Here is a 19349-nt window from a genome sequence, read left to right as displayed (position 1 = left end):
AATTGTTTTGTTTTGTAAAACCATAGCCACTATCTTTATCTTTTTCAGTAAACTTAAGGTAATGCAACATTAGCTTTTACATCATATATATTGATGTATTGGTACTGTCATTGTTGTTATTGACTTGTACATGTATTGTCATGCTTGTATTTTATTGCCTTTTTACATCTTGGCCAGGGGACTACAGATGAAAAATAGCCTCCTGGCTAATTCTGGCTTTTTTAACCATGTTTGTTCATAGGTTATATGAAATTGCACTGTCCCCTTTCAAATAAACCAATACAATACAACATAATACAATCAGATTCTTTTCACTGCATCATAAAAATCTGATGCATTTTGAAAATAGTGCAGTGTAACGTGTAAAATCGAATGGTTTTACAACTCAGTACATAATAAACTTCTCCCTGCTACCATCAGGCTGGTACTACCACTGGCTCTGCATAAAGGCTGTGGCTGAGAGAATGAGAGTTTCTTCAATAAGGTCATTATTTTACTCAGTTCTGAGAAACAAAGTGATCCTCCACCATTTTTACAAGTTTGGCCTAAAAGTTTCTAAATGTTCCTGTTAAAAATATATGTGCTGAACAAAGCACTGTGTTATGCACCATATTCATTTTATAGCATTTTAATTATGAGCCTTACTAGCACTTAAAGACTCTGTATTCTGCCATATTTAATTCTGCAAAGGATTGTGTGTTTGATGATACATTTTTTATAGTTGTCTTTGACAGTTGTTGTTTGTTCAGCTCTACAAAAACTCAGTGAGTATCATGCTGACAGCATAATGATGAATGTGAGGTCTTTGTTTTGTTGTACATTACTTTCCTTTTTAAAGCATCATAATGAAACTGAAAAAACTCAGTTTATTTACTTTCTGTATCTTCTTTATACAGATTCAGGTTTTAATAAAATCAGAGTCCCTCAACATAAAATATTTACCTCATGAATGAGTGAGTTAGATCATGAGTGTCATTGTCATTTAGTTTAGGGGTTACAGACACCCCAATGTGAGAGTGAGCCCAATAGTTTTCTTTAGAATATATTACAAAAAACAGTTTAAACTGAAAACCTGCTTGTTTATAGTACTACATATAAAATATTTAATCACATGTATCTACATTTGTTATGTGATGTTATCACATAACAACGGGGACGGCGTCTCTGAAGGTCCATTTATAAAAATGTAAACAAAGGCTGAACTAAAGCTTTACCGTTTAAATACATAAGTGCAGCTGTACTTTTGGTTCATATGTTCTTTTTTACAGAATAATTATTTATTTTATGTCTGAATTCATTTTGGATCAATTGTTCAAGTTCAAAAGGAGCACTGTAAATATTCTGAAATGTTCATAGCCAAAAGGTGTCATATATTGCAATAATAATAATAATAATTCATCAATTTTATATTGCACTTTTGTATTTATTATTATTCAGTGAAAACAATCTATACCTGGTGGATTAAAAGAGAAACTGCAGGAAATTAAAGAAACAAAGATAATATAATAGAGTTAAAGCAAACAAATCCATTTGCATTATTTATTTCCCTCTCCCAATGAGAATTGATAAGAGAATCGGTAAGGAATTGAATTGATAAGCAATATTGATAATGGAATAGGAATTGTAAAATTGTTATCAATTCCCATCCCTACAATTTGTATTACAAAATCTGTTCAAAGATTGAAGATTTACCTTCTTCATACATATTGAGGTTGTGAGGTATTAGTTTTTTATTAAGAAAAAAACTCTTTGCAGTTGTGGACAATTAACTGAGATTAGGAGTGACAAAGTCATTTAGTTCATGACCAACACACACACATCAAGTGAGCTGAACCAGTAAAATCATGCCTCCATAGCCAAAAAAATGACAACAATAGTAATAACATATATGTTGATATTATTATTATTATTATTATCAGAGTGTTATTATAATAACATTCTGATAACATCCCCATTGATTGAACTAACTTTGAATGAATATGAATTATGAAAGTGGTTGTTTACATTATAACTTACAGATCACATGGGATCAACAAACCAACAAAACATATAATCACTGGTATCTGAATCTGAACAGTGTATTTTTAATTTATAATTTAAACACTTTGTGAAGATCTAGGAATTATTTCACTTTAAATGCTTTTAAATTAGTGGTAAAATCCTGACCACATAAACTGACTCACCTTATGAGTTTAAATGAGAGCGATTAATGAACAATTTATGTCCTGCCCTGTAAATGTATGACATTTTTACATAGAAGAATTATAAAAAATAAAAAATAAATACATACAATGCAGTACATTGGTAATAGGGTTTATGAACTTCTTAATTCATGTTAGAACCAGTGTGTGAATTTAAAAACAAAAGGTAGATTTACCATTTTCAAGCAGTGTCTTTAGGTTGGGTTTTATGCATTAATGATGATTTTCTACATCTACTGTAGTTATGTTTTTAACTCTTACTAATTAAACATTAGTGAGATTAACAAATTAAAAATGTATGTTACGTGTGTAAATATTTGCACATTTACTGTTTTCTGTGATTGTTTTTTTTTTTACCTGCTCGCTGAATTGTCCAGATGTTTGACACAACTGATGAAAAGAGGAATCAAAATAATATGAATCAGTTTATTCAATGTAAGTTTGTCATTTTAGGGAGAAAATAAAGCTAATGATAGAAAGAGGCTTAATCTCCATAAAGGACTGACTGCAGTGCCTGGTGTACACTGGGTATTTCAGGTGTAAAACTAGTTTATCAATAACAGAATCTCAGCACTAAAACAAGAAGTACAAACATTTATAATGGTTATTACAAGAGCCTGTTCAAATATTTACATCTGTTATTATATACAGTAAATGCATAAATATGAAGTTTAACTCAAAATCTATTCAATTCTCAAGTGATTTTATAGTTATTTACAGGTTTACCATCCATTTCAATGACAGCAGCTTTTTCTATCTGCACCAAACTGAAAATCTAATCACATTTCTAAGATAAGTTTTTGTCCTCCATCAGATGTTGTGGATGGATAAAAAACTGCAAAGGAAGCAACATATAGAGCTGGTTTCTGATGCCCTCTGCTGGCTCTGACTGCTCTCTACCATCATTGATCACATGATTTATTTATTATATTATTTCTGAACTGATCTGTTTGCTTCAAAACAACTTATTTACGTTGACGACAGTTACACCACCTAGTGGAAGAAAGCTTCATTACAGGTATTATGTTACTATGTAGCTACTATTTCTCATCCATTACATTTGACTGTTAAAAGTCTAATAAAAGGAACAAAGTTGTTTTGCAATGTGCTCCATCCTAATCATTAAATATATATTTTTAGTCATGTATAAAGATACAGCTTTAACTTGATGTATACCACTAATGATAATTTAAATGTAATTGTACTATTTGTTCAAGCCTCACTGTGCTGCAGTAAATTAATCTCTATTTTTAAATAAGCCTGAACAATTACGACAGCTACTATTACGTTTTAAACTCTGCCACGTCTAACATTTACATTGGTAATGACAATTTTAAAAAAGGAACAAAAAATAATGCAGATATACTTTATTGAATAGATAATTAATAATCCACATGCTGATTATAGTGAAGTTACACTAAAAGATGCAAACATTAAACACCAACTCCAACAACAGCAGGAATAAATCCCCCTTCAGTTTTTATTTATGAGCATTAGGATTGATTATAATGCAGATTATTAAAACATAGGATGTATAACATTGGAACCAAGAGTGCTGATTGCACAATAAAAATGAACAAAATAAAGACATTTTCATACACTTTGCCTTTGAATAAAAAAGTATGAATCAAAGATAACAACAACTAATTAGTTGAATTTCAAATCAAGACTTCTTTTTGAAAAGGTTGTGGCACTATTTGAGAGGAACAGTTGTAACAAGGAAAATTCACTGTTGTACATTTTTACTAGTGCTCTGCTTCTTGTGAGGGAAAGCTTTTAGAGTACAATTAGATTAGTAACCGATTACGTCATTGGGCAGGATCTACAAACAAATTTGTCATTTTGAAAATCTGTAACTGCTTTGTTTATCAAACCAGACATTCAAACAGAGCACACACCTTAAAGTGGTAGAACTCAGATCACACCTTGTAGAAAGGTTGATGATGGAACCTCAAAAGCAGAGTTTATTAGTTGAACTGCTAAAACCTTTTATCAAAATTTAGTGGTCTTCGAGGAAAGATACCTTGTCTTGGCGTGGTGTTTCTTTGTGGTTGTAAATCTGGATCCTTGAGTCTAAATGACTCTTTAAGACTTTCTTCTGCCTGTTTGTATGAAATATTATACCAGGATTTTGGTATTTCAGCAGGCTCTGCATTATATTTTGTAGCAAAGTCTTGATTGTACTTTGTCATGACATATTTCCAGTAGTCTGATGCCTCCAGACTCACATCAGGAGAAATTTTCCAGTCTGGGAAAATCTCCTTGTAATCCTTGTAAGGGTGATATTGGCCATTTGTTTGATGGCAACTAAATCTTCCATCACTGATCACCAAAGAAGAGCAGATGTTAGTGATAAGTTTCTCTGTGACAATCCATCTGCATCTACCCAGACCTTGTGGCCGATGCAAAGATGCCCAGTGTTCAGTGTGAGCTTTTCCTCCTGCATCACAGGGTGTTGCACAGAACGGACACTGTTTACCACATCCAATCACTCTGGTGAAAAGCTCATTCTGGGGCTTCATGTGAAGATTCTTTAACTTAGTTTGGATGTTTGTGTTTTGGAACTTGACCTTCAAATCTTGTTTTATGTCCTTCAAACACTTTGTGAGTGAATCTGCAAATTGCTTCCGGTTTGCATTGTTCAGGATCATAAAAGCACCAAGAGCATCTTGGGAAATTACTAGTTTAGCTGCAAGTTCATGACACATATCTTCAACAAATGACTTCAAGTTTTCTTTTTTTTCCTTTAAGGACTTTTGAATGGCATCATCGATGTTGTTGATGCTTGTTGTAAGAACTCGCTCCTCAAATTCAGAAAGTTTGGAACTGCTTGAGAAATGTTTCTCTATTTGTTGGAGAATCCAGGTTTTTGTATAGCTGTCATAACACATGGTGTAGTTATAATAGTGTGTAAAATCTTTCTTTGAAAGCAAATCCAGTAAAATTGAATACTGAAAGTTGATTCGTGTGCTAAACTCCTGACATTTCAGCATCTCATCAGTGATATTGAGGCCCAGTACGCGATTGACACGATCTTCCACAGCAGGCTTCAGACACTGAATTGCAAACTCTTCAGCCTTCTTCTGACACTGGTCCCGTTCATGAAAGACATCTTTGAAATCCGCACAAAACTTTTTCTTGTTTTTCTTCAAACATTTGTATGGATCATTGGTTTGAAGAAAACTCTGATGCAAACCCTGAAATGTTCTGGCTGCAAATCCACAGATGTACTGTTTCAGATTAACTTCAAACTCAATGTCTGTCTTAACTTCTTTGTCATTTTGTAGACGTTCATCAATGATGTTCAATATCTCCTGAACGTAAGCATCGTGGTAGTCACTTTTTTTGGCCATTTTCTCATTTATAGACATTGTGCAAACTTCAATAATGCTGTCTGCTCTCTGTTGTAAAGCTGATATATGGTCCTGTACGTTGAGCCATGTGTTTACTTTATGTGTTATTTTCCTGAAAGTTCCTTCAGGTTTGCATATGAATGGTTCCCTCCCACAATCTTGAAGTCTTTTCTGACCCAGCAGTTCATTTGCATGGCTCCCTTTGTTTGACAGATTGGTTCTGAGGCAATGGAATACCTTGTTAAAAACATCTATGGGTTTTTGTTCAGAATAGGTAAATTTTTCCAGAGTTTCTTTCCACATCTTGTCAAATTCTTTGTCCAGTTGTTGATCAGTCATTTGGTGTTTTGTCTTTCGACATTCATCAATCAGTGCACTCACTGCTTTTTCAATTTCTTTGGTATGATTTTCCTTAATCTGGTTAATTTCCACCATTCCCTGTCTAATCTCTGCTGCTGCTGAGAGCTGATAAAGGACAGAGTTTTCCAATTCCCGTCGAAGACTCTTTGCACTGTTTTCAAATTCTGCTCTATGTCCTTCCACCAGGTGGACATGACCTTCAGTTTGAGTGAAGTACTGTGTTAGGTTCTCCAGAAGTTTTTCCTCCCATTTGCAAAGCACTGTGATCGCTTCAGTTTTTAATCTTGATAGTAATTCATTCATCCCAGATGTTTGGCCTTCTGAATCTACATTTCCAAAGTTGGATATTTTGGTCTCTGCATTTGTGCCCCAGATGTACATTTCCTTTTTGAACTCCCATTCCCATTTGTTGAACTCTGTACAAAGTCTCATGTAGGCGTCGGCTACAAGGCTGTTTCTGAAGCTAAATATGAAGTTTTCATGCTTTACTGCATTCCACAAGCTTCTCATCCACTCTTTGAAGTCACTGATTTCATTATCAGACGAATTGCACTTTGCAAGGAGTTGAATGATGTTTTTCTTTAGCTCATATACAGCTTCACTGTACCCGGCATTGACTGGTGCCATTGGTGGGTTTCCATTCCAGAGTCCAGGAATGTAGCAGTTCCCAGTGTCTGGATTGTACTCCATCACATCAGTGAAGCTTTTGTATTCTTCTTTCTTTTCCATTCTAGCTGCTGCCTGGGTCATCTCATTCAGCTGTTGTAGAAGCAGTTTTCGGTCTCGTAAGTTCTTCTCATGGGCTGACACATCAGACACATTCTGGTGAACAAAGTGACATTTTGGCTTCTTTCCCACCTCCTTCATCCTGAGAAATGCATGCACCACTATTTGAAGGATGTCCTTCATTTCAGTTAAATTCTCCATTGCAATGTTTACAATAGTTAAATTACTCAGCCCCACAACAAGTGTTGCAAGCTCATTGTCATGTTCATAGCTATTGTCTAGTTGTGCAAGCTCAGGTGACTTTAGGCCCTCAGTGTCAATGATCACAATGAAGTCACAGTCTAACTTTGTCTTAAACTCTTCATGGACTTTGATGAGCAACATGAAGGCTCCTCGAGTGCATCGACCACTGCTGACTGCAAACTGCACTCCAAACATGGTGTTAAGGAGAGTGGACTTTCCTGTGCTCTGAACTCCAAGTACTGTGACCACCAGGATCTTGTTCTTGGGAGAAACCATTTTATTAAGCTGAGAGAGAACATCACTGACCCATTGAAGGGGTATGTTGGATGCATCTCCATCCACAAGTTCAAGAGGAAATCCATCCAGTAACAACTGTGCACACAGTTCAGGTAAATTATTCAGTTGTTGTCGGAATAGATCTGTTTCTGAACGGAACCGTGAAGCTTCATAGATTTGACCCATTTCACGAAAAAAGTGTTCAATCCCCAATGAACTGTTGGTCAGTTGTTGGTCAAGTTGTTTGATCTCCTCTTTGTTCTCAGAACTCTTCCATTTTTCTTTGTAGATTTCCCTGAGTCCAGACAGTTTAATGCGAGACATATTATCAAGGTTTATCCTCATCCACTTCAGGAAGTAGCTCCTTTCTTTTTTCTGCATAGTTAATGCCTGGATAAAGCACATCAAAGTATTTGACATGTCACAGGAGTTTTGTTTTTCTCGAAGTTTTTCTTTTTTTTCCTTCAGATCACTTTTATACTTTTCTATGTTTTCAGATCCAAGCTTTCGAAGGCGAAACTCTTCTTTCTCTAGACTTGTCAGTTCCTTCCATATTTGGCCTTGTAATGGAAGCTGGTCTACTTTAAATGTCAAAGGGTCTTTAATCTCTGCAGTGATGGCATCAGCATGTTGTTTTGCTGTTTGACACTCAGGAGAGTCTTCATCAACCCAGATTCCCAGTTCATGGGCAACGTCAGCCATCTGCTCAATACTCATCTTTCTCTTTGTCTTGGAAATCACCTCACTGACTGCTGCCCTCAAACGTTTGACAAAATCTACATCATTTACATCTTTATTCCGAATGATGACGTTTTTTTTAGTCAGACCTAACTTTGTGGACACTTCCTTCAGAGCGCTGACCTCAAGCTGTTTGTTCGTATTGTTGCCCACCAAAAAAATCTGGGCCTTGTGAGTTCGAGTCGACAGTAGATTACCGGTACATTTGGCATCTAACTTGTCAAGAAAAACAAAAACTGCTGCAGATGTTTGACACAAAAATGCATATTGTGTCTCAAAAGATTCAATGTCTCCACGAAGGTTAGCCACTGCCACTGGTTGACTGAAAACATCAATGTTTTTGTTGCCACAAGGAAGGTACCAAGTAATTTCAGTCAACCCATTGGATATTCTTCGTGGACTATCACCACATTCCATGTTGTGGTGAACAAAGATGTTGTGGTACTGATGTGAGTTACTCAGCAGCTTGTTCAGGGTCTCTGACTTTGACATGGAGCACTCACCCAGTCTCACAAAGGAGACCATTGGTAGATTAGAGAGGACTATTCTTTCTTCAGTGAAACCCTTGGACTCTGAAAGAGCTTCAGGTCTATACTGCTTTACAATGTCTCTCATAGCCCACAGCATCAATGTGCACTGTTGACTGTCACAACTGGGAAGCAGCAGAGGCACAGAAAACTGACACATTGACATCTTTAGAGCCATTTCCTGCTGAAAAAACCCATCAGAACACAGAAAGAGAGCAGTGATCACATCTAGAGGATTCACCATGTCTTCTGAATTAGAGTTTTCAAGCAGGTCTTCATAATCAATTTCAGTGGTTTCTGTATCATCATCCCAGTTTGGTGTTAATGCATTCATAGTTTTCAAATTTCTTGCGGTCACATTAACCATCATTAGTTTTTTCATAAAGTACCACAGAAGGTCTGATTTACTTTTGTCTGGTTCTTCATCAAATGTCCTTTCATCAATTTGAAGTATTTTGCTGAGTGACAGCTTCTCTTTGCTGTGACGTTCCAAGCCAAGATCCTTCAAAAAGGTCTTCAGGATTTTCTCTGAGGACAAAAAAAAAATACATGAGGCTTAATGTAAGTTTCTTTTACTTAAATACACCAACTCAACCCATTAGTGTCTATTCATTATGGTGCTGTGAATGGTGGTGCCGTGAAAAGAGAAGATATAAACTTTGTATTGTTGCATACATCTGTATTATATTTGTAAACTTGTATAATTGTATTTTTATTATTGTTTGTCTTGTTTTATTTTTTCTACTGTAATGTGTCCACTTGTATTTAATCCTTATCAAATTCACCGTCTTTTACTTAATTATGTATTTTTTCCTCCTTTCTTTCTTTCTTTGTTTAGTGTTTATTCTTTTTATTTGTAATATTCTTGAGCCTCTGTAACACATGTAATTTCCCACTGGAATAAATACAGTACTTTAGATTCTGATTGAAAGGCTTTATATGTGGGCGTAAGCTTTCAATTTACATGTTGTGAATTTTAACTTCCAGCTCTAACAGATACATATACTAGAGGTTTAGTAAACTATTTTCTTTACTCGTCTTTGTAGACCAGTGAAGATCCTTTGATTCGTAAAACTGATTTATTAGAATTATCATGACCTCATCATCACTAATAATCCAATTAGGTGCAATAGCAGCCGATGTTTAATAATAATGATATATAATGTCTACAGTAGATCAATGTAGAATAGAGCTTCATGATTTATTAAAAAGCATATATTTAGCATGTAATAGGAGCTTGTTTCTCCACTCTGTAATCTACGATTGACCAGAACATTCTTAATAATAACTTGTTATTATTGCTGTGTTGTCCTTCAATTGATGGTTTCTTTTCACACAATAATGAACACTCAACTATAATAAACTATATTGTTCCCTGAGTCAAACTGTCAGAAGGCTGTGGCTGGTGGGCCCGACATTTATCTGTAATATTACTATTTTATACAGATTGTTAATCAACATCAGTGTGGGTCATGTTATGAAGCCTTCACATGTTTTATTATTTATTTAAAATGCATGTGTCATAACACATCAGGCACATGGGACTTCTCACCACATTTTTCTGAGCACAGATGTAAATATTCCTGAAGTCATCATTAAACATTTTAAATTCCTCATCAACCTCATGTTTTCTCCTTTGTTTGACTTTTTTTTCTGATGTTCTTGGACTCTCTGAAAGCAGCAAACTGCAGCAGTGCTGCATAAAATGCTGAAATTGTTTTTATTTTATTTGTTTACATTTAACCATTGAAACAAACCGCAACAGACAAAAGTCACTGTAGCGTCTTCAAACTGAATACTTTGCCTTTCTTCACTTTTGTGTGTATCAGCAACAGCATCCAAATACAGAGATGAAAACTCACTGTCCATCGTGTCTTCTGAAGTCTTGACTTTTGGGCTGAAAGCTGAGAATAAATCTGTATTAGTTTGGATGTTCATAACATTCTAATAACTTCAGATCCAACATCATCTGCATGACATAAAGTTTACATGTACCAGCTGTGTTAGCGGGAGAAGGCTGTGGTAATGAAGGATCCGCTGCTTCTTCCACATCCAGGATTCCCTGTAGAACAATAGGAAATTATTTTCTGTAACTAAATACAGTATTTTCCATCGTACAGGTCTCATTTTCAGCCCAGGAGCTTCATACCTCAGACCGGCCCACTTTAGATCAAATATGATTTAGATCAGATATAATTATGATAATCCTGTTTCAGTGTATTGTTCTAAAATATTTCTATTCAGTACAGGTAAGGGTTGCTTCAAAATGTAGAATTATTTCAAGATGAGCGCACATCTCCAACATTAGTCTTTACAACACGTCCTTTTCAAAAATAGCAGAATCTACACTTGTCAATGAAGGCAGTGGTTACAAACCTTTTCTATCCATCTATTTTTCAAATCTCATAGAAAATGATGTACAATTTGCAATCACATATTTTAGAATAGTAATACAGGTTTCTATTAATACAGTGAAAAGAAATAACATTTTCTATTTTTTTCATAATTCATTAAATGAATTTATATCAGCATCACTTATAAGAGAACTAGAATGGATGAACATGAGATCTTTAGGACATGGCCACTACACTAACTTCAGCTATAATTAATCACCTGCTTCATTTATTTAAAACAAGATGGAAAATCATATCAAATGCATAGATAAATGCATTCATTATTCAATATTAATTATTCAGACAAATTGATTTTAATTCAGATTTTTTTTTTACGTGACTTTGGTAGTGTGATCAACCAAGTGTAATGATTGAGGATTGCGTGTAAACACCGGTGTCACGGACTGATTTTACCTCGTACTGAGATCGGTTATGAGCATATATGCGTACTACCAGAAAATACATTTTTGTTGCGTGCAGAAATCATACTGTTAAATAGTTATGTGTTTACTGCAGGAAGGGAGGAAATAAAAGATACAGTGAGATTTCAAATGTAAGATATCTCAGCCAGTTTGTAATAGTATAAGGCATAAAGTGGCCAAATCACCACATTAGGTTTTTCCAGGAGGATCAATAGCAGCTCCAGACTCTAATGGTACGTTCACATCAAAATCATGCCTCATGTACGTAGTTGGACGCTTGTGCTCATTGAATACAGACATTTGTCATCAGCGTCGAAGATGCTCGGGACACACGTCCAACGCGTCGAGGGGAGGGGCTTCTCTGTTGCTGGTGGTGTTCATACAATGGATGATATTGTGGCGATCAGTTACGTTCATAATTCACCCAGTGACTGTGATATGGTGGGAACATTGTGTTGAGAAGGTGGTGTTTCCGGTCGGATGTATTTTGGTGTGACTCAGTGTGTGCACTGTGATGTTAGAGGCTATAGAGAAGTGTAGTGACTGGAGAATAAAGTACATTTACGGTTACCTCGACTTTAACTTGTGATACAGGCTCTGCGCTGATAATTGATGAGAACCAGACTGAAGAGGTGATGAAGAAGTAAAAAATGATTTATTGTAAACTAAATAAAAAAAAAAAAAAATGGTACAAAGCAGGATGGTCAAAAGGAGTTCTTCCTCCAGCCGGAGAAGATGCAAGAGTGACTAAAAGTTTTTTTTCACACACATTTCTACACAGATCGACAGACCCACCCCAACAGATAGAAAGGGAGAGGAAGGGAGGAGGTTAGTTTATGGCAAGCCCTTTTAACATTTAATAAGTCTGGCGGACATGTAGCAATTTAGTTTTCACTAGTGGAAATTACATTTGAACATGTTCAAATGTAATTTTGACATGTTGAAATGTTAATTCAAGATATCTGTAAAGCCATTTTCACACGTAACAAATATATTTCTACATGTCAAAATGTCATTTCGACATGTAGAAACTGAATTACAGATATCTGCAATTACATTTTTACATGTAATTGTAATTTTACATATCCGAAACTGCATTTCCACATGTTGTAATTCAATTGCAGATATCTGCAATTAAATTGTTACATGTAAAAATGTAATTGCAGATATCTGTAATTCAGTTTCTACATGTCGAAATGACATTTTGACATGTTGAAATATATTTGTTACGTGTGAAAATGGCTTTACAGATATCTTGAATTAACATTTCAACATGTCAAAATTACATTTGAACATGTTCAAATGTAATTTCCACTAGTGAAAACTAAATTGCTACATGTCCGCCAGACTTATTAAATGTTAAAAGGGCTTGCCATACCAACTGACCTTTCTGAGAGAGACAGACAAGAGAGAATGGAAAGTTTCAACTTAAAGCATTAAATTGAGTAAGATCTATGAGTAAATATAATTTATTTATTTTGCCACCACAAAAGTTTGGAGTTAATTGCTGAACACGCCGCCTCCGACCCCCGTTCATCGGCTCTACAGTATCGAGAGTGTGGCTTGGCTTTATTTGCTCCTCTGTGCCGTTTCTGAATTCACCAGGGCTGCGCTGGGGCGAGAGTCGGTTTCAGCGCTACTCCCGTCTCTCCCGTGCCCAGTATGATGACCTGCTGACCTGCATCGACGCTCGCATCTCTTACCAGGACACCAACTACAACTCTATGCCAGCAGAAGAGCTCCTGTCCATCTGTCGCCACCTCCGACGTTAGTGTTTTTTTTTTTCTTTTCTTGTCATTATTCTGATTACGTCACGGTTGGGGAACGCTCCTGATTGGTCGATGTGCCGTGATATGCCCCAAAAGTTAGACAATCCCAACTCCAGCGTTGGCCGCGCCGGATAAATGTCAAAAGCGTGCGCCGTGCGAAAAGCTTCAAAACACGCCGCGGGAGGAGCGGTATGCGCCGCGGGACTTCTGACGCTCCCTAGAAGCGCGTCCACCATATATTGCCTATGTAAACCTGATGCTGTTGACGCTTTGGATGCGTTTGGTGTGAAAGTGCCAAAAGGCTAAGATGCAAATTAGCAATTTTTGTTAACTCTGGCACATTTACAATATGTTATTTTTACATTTGTCCATCAATGTGCTCTGTCCCTTTCAATTTTTAATTTTTTTAATTTTAAAAAAGCCTTGACAGGAAGAACTGACATGGGAGTGGCCCATCTGTCTACCTGCACGTTCTGATTGGCTGAGTTGTTTGAAGGGCACTTTCCTCAGCCAATAGAATGCAAACTATGCACTTGCTTTTTCCAGGAAAATTGTAATTGTCTTTGAAAGCGACTAATCTAGCGGTGCGCTCTATACCCCAGAAAATACGTTATATGTTTTTAGAACAGAAGTGTGTTTTGTGAATATCTTCTGTGTTGTAACAAACCTCCATAGTTGTCTAAGCTTCAGCCATCACACCTTCAATCCAGATTACTCAGTCAACTTCTCTCTAAAAGTAAAAAGACAGGCAATCCTTTACTACCTTACATATCTCATTAAGTAGTGGTTTACAACATTTTGTCTTGTGTACCCCCTGATCTTTTTCATCTCACCATTCCTAACCCCATTTGTTCATGTTCAGTGTGCGATTAGTCTACTTGGCCAACGTACTCAGGGTTGGGGTCAATTATAAGTGTAACTGTGTAATTGACAATTGATTACAATTAGGCCGTAATTATAATTGTAATTGTCATTTTAAAAAGCTGTCGTAATCGTAATTAAATTGTAAATGAGTTCAGATAACTGACATTGTAATTGTAATTGCCATAAAAATTGTTGATTATAATTTAACACAAAACTGATGAACCATGTTACAGTTCTATGTACAGTTCTACACATGTGTACTTAACAATTTAAATGCTTCATATCAAGGTTTTCCACATTTTACCATTTGAAAAAAATGAAATTGAGGGGAAGACTGACACAAAAAAGGCTCAAACCAAAAATATTCAAATCTATATTTTCATTGATTAGGAAGCCTAACAAGGTAACCAATAGATAGGAAAGAAGTTAGATGACAGATATATGTTATTAGTGTATTTTACAGCAGATTTAGGACCAGTTATCATAAGAGATGCTAACAGAAAGCTAACACAAGAGAAAGATTAACTTTTATTAGGTTATTTATTTCAGGATCAGTAACTGTGATTAATTTTATTTGAACTTTAGTAATTGAGAATGTAATTGTAATGTTAATGAGAATGACTAAACACGGTAAACTATTCAAAAAGATAAGTTAATTAGGGGGCCAAGCCCGCGGGGCCAGGTATGTAAGCATACTCGGTTCATAGGACCAGCGGTGAGTAGAACTGAAAGTGGAATGTATTTAAAAAACTACCAATGCAACTTTTATAAGATGACTCCAATATTAAGTTAATACAGTCTCCTATGTGAAATGTAGCTAGTCATTGTCTCCTATTGTCAGAAGTGTGATAAAATGGCCTCTATGTCATAAAATAATCCTGTTTTAAAAGAAAATGTAGTATTTTATTGGCATTTACAGCAATAGTACTGTTAGTTTGTTGTAAACTTGTCCAAAAAATAGCCTAAAAAGGAACTCGGAACATTTCCAGATTTTTTTAAATTATTGTTAAATCTTTTCGAGTACTCTCTGCAATGTGCTCCTGTACCCAAAGGGTATGCGTACCCCTGTTTGGAAACCACAACTTTTTTGCTGTTTGATTGAGTTGAACTCAAACTATTGCGTATGTGGCCTGTACTAAAACATGTTGGCAGTAGTTCCTATATAAAGATACTTATTTTCTGTATTGTTGCCATAGACAGGATCACTGAAACTATGATTAAACTGATTTGCATCAAAAAGACAAAAATCTATCCTGAGCCAATCAAATATATCTGAGTAAGTGGTTACAAATGTTTAATATACACACAAACTAATTAACAACGAACTATTATCAGAAAACTAAAAAGTAAAAAACAAACTTGGTGAAGTCAGTATAGAGCTCTTAAGGGGCCACACCTTGGCTGGGTGCCAAGAGAGGAAGTCAGTTTTTTTTTTTTCAACTCAAATGTTAAAGAGAATCACTAAACATGGTTTACTAATCAAAAAAATAAGTTTGGAACAGTTTTAACTGACATTTATTATCTATTGACTTAAATACAAAAGAAAAATGGCACTAGTCCTACTTTAATAAGAATAACAGAACACTACAGACAACCACGTCCATCTACCATCTTACATTAGACATATCAGGTGACATAGATAAAACTTTTAATACTTACTCTCCAAAACGTGTTATGTTCCAAACTTACAATTATTAGTTAAAAATGAAAAATTGTATATTTTGTCCTGAGAAAAACCAAAGACTGCAGACTTTGTGCTGAAAGTCATGGTCAGCTATAGATACTCACCTTGTAAAGGAGATCCATTCATTGTTATATATAGTTATTTTGTTGAAAGTGGTTTTTGGAGGAAAAAGTCATTCCTCTGTATTTCTCAGCAACTCAACAGCAATGGGAGCGCTCAGTGAGCTGCTGCTGCTTTTCTCTAACTTTCACTTTTACAGAACCCAGACAGGAAATGTGATCATTTCCAGGAAACAGTTATTCATTTATTTAGAAAGAAGCTTTTTTTTCTGTACAGTTTTTCATGAAAATAGACACATTTTTCACTTCACTTTGCTTATAAGTACTGTGTTATAAATTTGAGAAAATTTGAGAAATTTAGAACATTATGAAGACACGAGCCTGTGTGATGGTGGTGTGATTGGTACGTTCATGGTGGTGGGCCTGGCTCTGTGCGTCAGTTCTACATGTGTCATGTCTGATTGAAAGCATGTTTCTTTGTACTATTATAACGTAGTGTTGGTATGGGTTATGTTTGAGCAGTAGTTCTAAGTTGTTAGTATGAATTAAGTGTGTTTAATCAGGCTGCTGGTTGGTTGGGTTGGTTCAGTGACAGGATGTAATGTCATGCTGGGTATTTCACAACGGAAGCAGCCTGTGGGTTTCTGCAGTTAAAGATGTTTTATAACTGGAAATGTTACATAAAGATGGTTAGCAGTAACTTAATATCAGACTGGTATGTTTAAGTAACTGTGAATTCTGTGTTTTATATGTTAATAGTGTGAATGACAAGAAATGTGATATTAACAATTGAATTACTTTCTCTGCGTGAATATATATTTTATATTACGTTGATAGTGTTACTTTACATAAATGAAGTTAATTTATGTTTGTTATTCTTATTGTAAATGTATATTGTTATTCTGTCTTTATATAAACCACACACACACACACACACACACAAACCAAGTAAAGAAGAAGTTGAGTGTGAAACCTCTCTCTGCTCTTTTCTTCATCATACTTTAGAACAGTGGCATTAAGTGGTGTTCTGGCCGACACCCTGGTGTGAACCTAGTGCACAACACAGAACCAGTGCCTATCCTGAGCTATCATCATTATCTCCACTACATAAATACTGCTGCACATGATCAAGTTTTAGTATTAAATAAACCATCTTTAAATGTTCTTTTTCAGTGAAACAAATTTTTTTAAGTGTAGCAGATTGGGTGTATGAGTTGTGGTATGTTATATATAATATAATGTATGAGATACATTTTTAAATAAAATAAAATAAAAGGAAGTTAATTTCTAAGCTGGTAGTTCTTCAGATTTTTCAGTATCTATAAAGTAGTTCACAGTATCAGAAAGGTTGGTGACTCCTGCTCTAAAATCTGTCTGTACAATAAAAACAAAAAGAAACATTGATAATTATTCATAATATAAACCCAACCAACCTGTATTTAAAATTACGCCTTTTGTAACTTGTTCCAGAATCAATAACTCACCTTTTCTGTGAATGTTTGTGTGTTTGACTGTTTTTGATGGATGTTAAATATATGTAATAAAAACCTGCAGTGACAAAATAAGGATAAATAAGAAGGCTGCAACTCTATTAAACTGTGGAGAAAATGTAAATAGTAAATTAAAACATATGCAGAATGTGATAATTATATTGGGCAGATATTTTTTTCGTAAATCTATATGGGCTAAAACAGAACCTACAATCACAGTAAATATTTTAAGGATAATTGTTGAATTTTGGATAAAATTGATAATTCTTTAATTGTGATTAAGTGAATGTCATCATGTAAATAATGATGGTGAAACTGTAAGTTTTGCAAATATTATGGCGTTTTATTTGTTGTTTTCTCATGTTTTCCTTTGGGCTGAACTGGATTCTCTAAAGCAGGGGTGTTAAACTCATTTTAGTTAACGGGTCAAATACGGTTTGATCTCAAGTGGGTCATAGATTAATTTTAACATTATTGTGTCCTAGTTTGCACTTCTACGTAGACAAGAAATACAAAATATATAAGAAACCGACTGTATCCAAGCAATAAGTGATAGTTTTAACAGGATCTTCACTTCAAATTTCCTACAATTTCAGATCAATTTCTATTTAATTAAGGGAAATATGTCTTATTTTGAGGAAAATTGAAGGATTTTGTAAGAATTTCAACAGTTTAAAATTAAAAATGACTACAATCATGTGATAAAAGCACAGAGAAAACTGTGAGTCACTGCAAATATTGTGAACTTTCTAATTGAATCGACAACAAATCGTGATTCTAATCAAATCGTTACACGGTGACATCTCAGATGAATTCAGAAGTTTGTTTTTATAAACTACGGACTAGTTGAGAAGATAAACATGTCAAACCTCGGACCAGAAAGAAGAGCAGATGTGTGGACAAACTTTATATTTGATATGAATAAGGGACAGACTGTACAAAGCTGTGTGGAATGACGACCATTACATCAACAACAAGCCTGAAGCGACACCTGCAGGTGAATCAAAGTATTGCACTACTGACAGCCTTTATTAAAACTTTTAAACATTTCAAGACATTTCTTTCCTTATATTGGATAAAATTCCTTCATGGTGTTATCAGTATTTTTCTTTAACCATAATTGGGATTCTCAGTTGAAATGCTGAACAGTGAAATTATAGAAATGTATTATTTTATTACATTTAAATATCTTAGAGTTGCTCATGCTCAGACATTTGCAACATAATATTAATAATAATCAGATTTTAGTGTCATACATGCACATGCAGCCCTCTGTATAATTTTGTGTGACTTAATAGGACACAACTATCAGGCTTTGTGTGTTTCTGTTGTTGTTTGTGTATTTTTAAAGTTTTTTAGGGTATTTCTTTAGCCATTCAGTCTATTCTTCTCTCATTTTGTGTATTTTTGTTGTCATTTTGCTCATTTTTCTGTCATTCTGCCTATTTGTGCTGTTCTTTTCAGAATCAGAATCAGAATCAGCTTTATTGACCAGGTACAGTTTAGAACAATACAAGGAATTTGACTAGGTAGTTGCAGTGAAAGGAGACACATCAACACACCGGAGCAGCCTTTTGCGGCGCCCACATATTTAGGTGAAAAAAGGGATCAATAACAGGAGGAGAGGAGGGGTGAGGGGAAAAAAACTGCCAGTTTGAAACTGATTTCCCTAAACAGAGAAAGCAGTGTGAAACCAGGAAAAAAACCGCCTCTGCAAACATAAATGTAAGCATGACACAGTCAAACAACTCGAGACAAGGCATGTAGGAAGGGTTGGGTGGGAGGTTGGCTGGGGGAGGGGGTCAGGTGGGAAGAACAACAGGAGTCCAGCCGTTTGGGGACATGGGCGTGCTGCCAGTCGGCGCTGCAACCACGCCTCCATGCAGCTGCGGATGGGAGGTGGGGAAAGATGGCCGACGAGGCATTTGAAGTTGAAGACCTGTAGCTGCGTTACTGACAACCAGATGACGTGTGGAAAAGTTCAGCATCAACAGTTCCAGGAGGAATGTAGGGAAGGAGCGGGGGGAGGGAGTGGGGGGTAAGAGCCGCCGTCTGCAGAAACTTCCTGGTGATAAGAGTTCAGACAACCTTGGCTTTAGCCTTGGCTGGCTGGGGAGCCGAAAGGGAGATAAGCAATGTGATTTGATACAGGCTATGTTAATTTCCAATAGCCTTCTGTCCTGGGTCTCTCTGCTGTAATCCAATGAATGGCCTAGTTTCCACTTCCAAGCCGGGTCTCGAACT

General features: G+C 35.7%; 3 protein-coding genes and 1 long non-coding RNA gene across 7 annotated transcripts in view; 1 reads left to right on the top strand and 3 right to left on the bottom strand.

The window, feature by feature from the left end:
• The window catches only part of LOC114480636 (interferon-induced very large GTPase 1-like), a 691281-nt gene that overhangs the window by 565261 nt on the left and 106671 nt on the right, over positions 1 to 19349 (bottom strand). The gene's annotated exons all lie outside the window — the stretch shown is intronic.
• The window catches only part of LOC114480647 (uncharacterized), a 122879-nt gene that overhangs the window by 69062 nt on the left and 34468 nt on the right, over positions 1 to 19349 (top strand). The gene's annotated exons all lie outside the window — the stretch shown is intronic.
• The window catches only part of LOC114480637 (interferon-induced very large GTPase 1-like), a 175055-nt gene that overhangs the window by 124790 nt on the left and 30916 nt on the right, over positions 1 to 19349 (bottom strand). The gene's annotated exons all lie outside the window — the stretch shown is intronic.
• On the bottom strand, positions 3420 to 15686 carry LOC114480639 (up-regulator of cell proliferation-like). Its single transcript, XM_028474961.1, has 6 exons — positions 15661 to 15686; positions 13676 to 13738; positions 10420 to 10486; positions 10287 to 10328; positions 3656 to 8952; positions 3420 to 3496 (listed from the first exon to the last, which is right to left on the bottom strand). The coding sequence occupies exons 2-5, from the start codon at positions 13679 to 13681 to the stop codon at positions 4181 to 4183; spliced, it is 4887 nt and encodes a 1628-aa protein (XP_028330762.1). The 5' UTR covers positions 13682 to 13738; positions 15661 to 15686; the 3' UTR covers positions 3420 to 3496; positions 3656 to 4180.

The sequence above is a fragment of the Gouania willdenowi genome, chromosome 18 (genome assembly GCF_900634775.1).
Source record: "Gouania willdenowi chromosome 18, fGouWil2.1, whole genome shotgun sequence".
Classification (NCBI taxonomy): Eukaryota; Metazoa; Chordata; class Actinopteri; order Blenniiformes; family Gobiesocidae; genus Gouania; species Gouania willdenowi.
The sequence above is the reverse complement of the archived record's forward strand: the minus strand, read 5'-3'. Positions and strand labels throughout refer to the sequence as shown.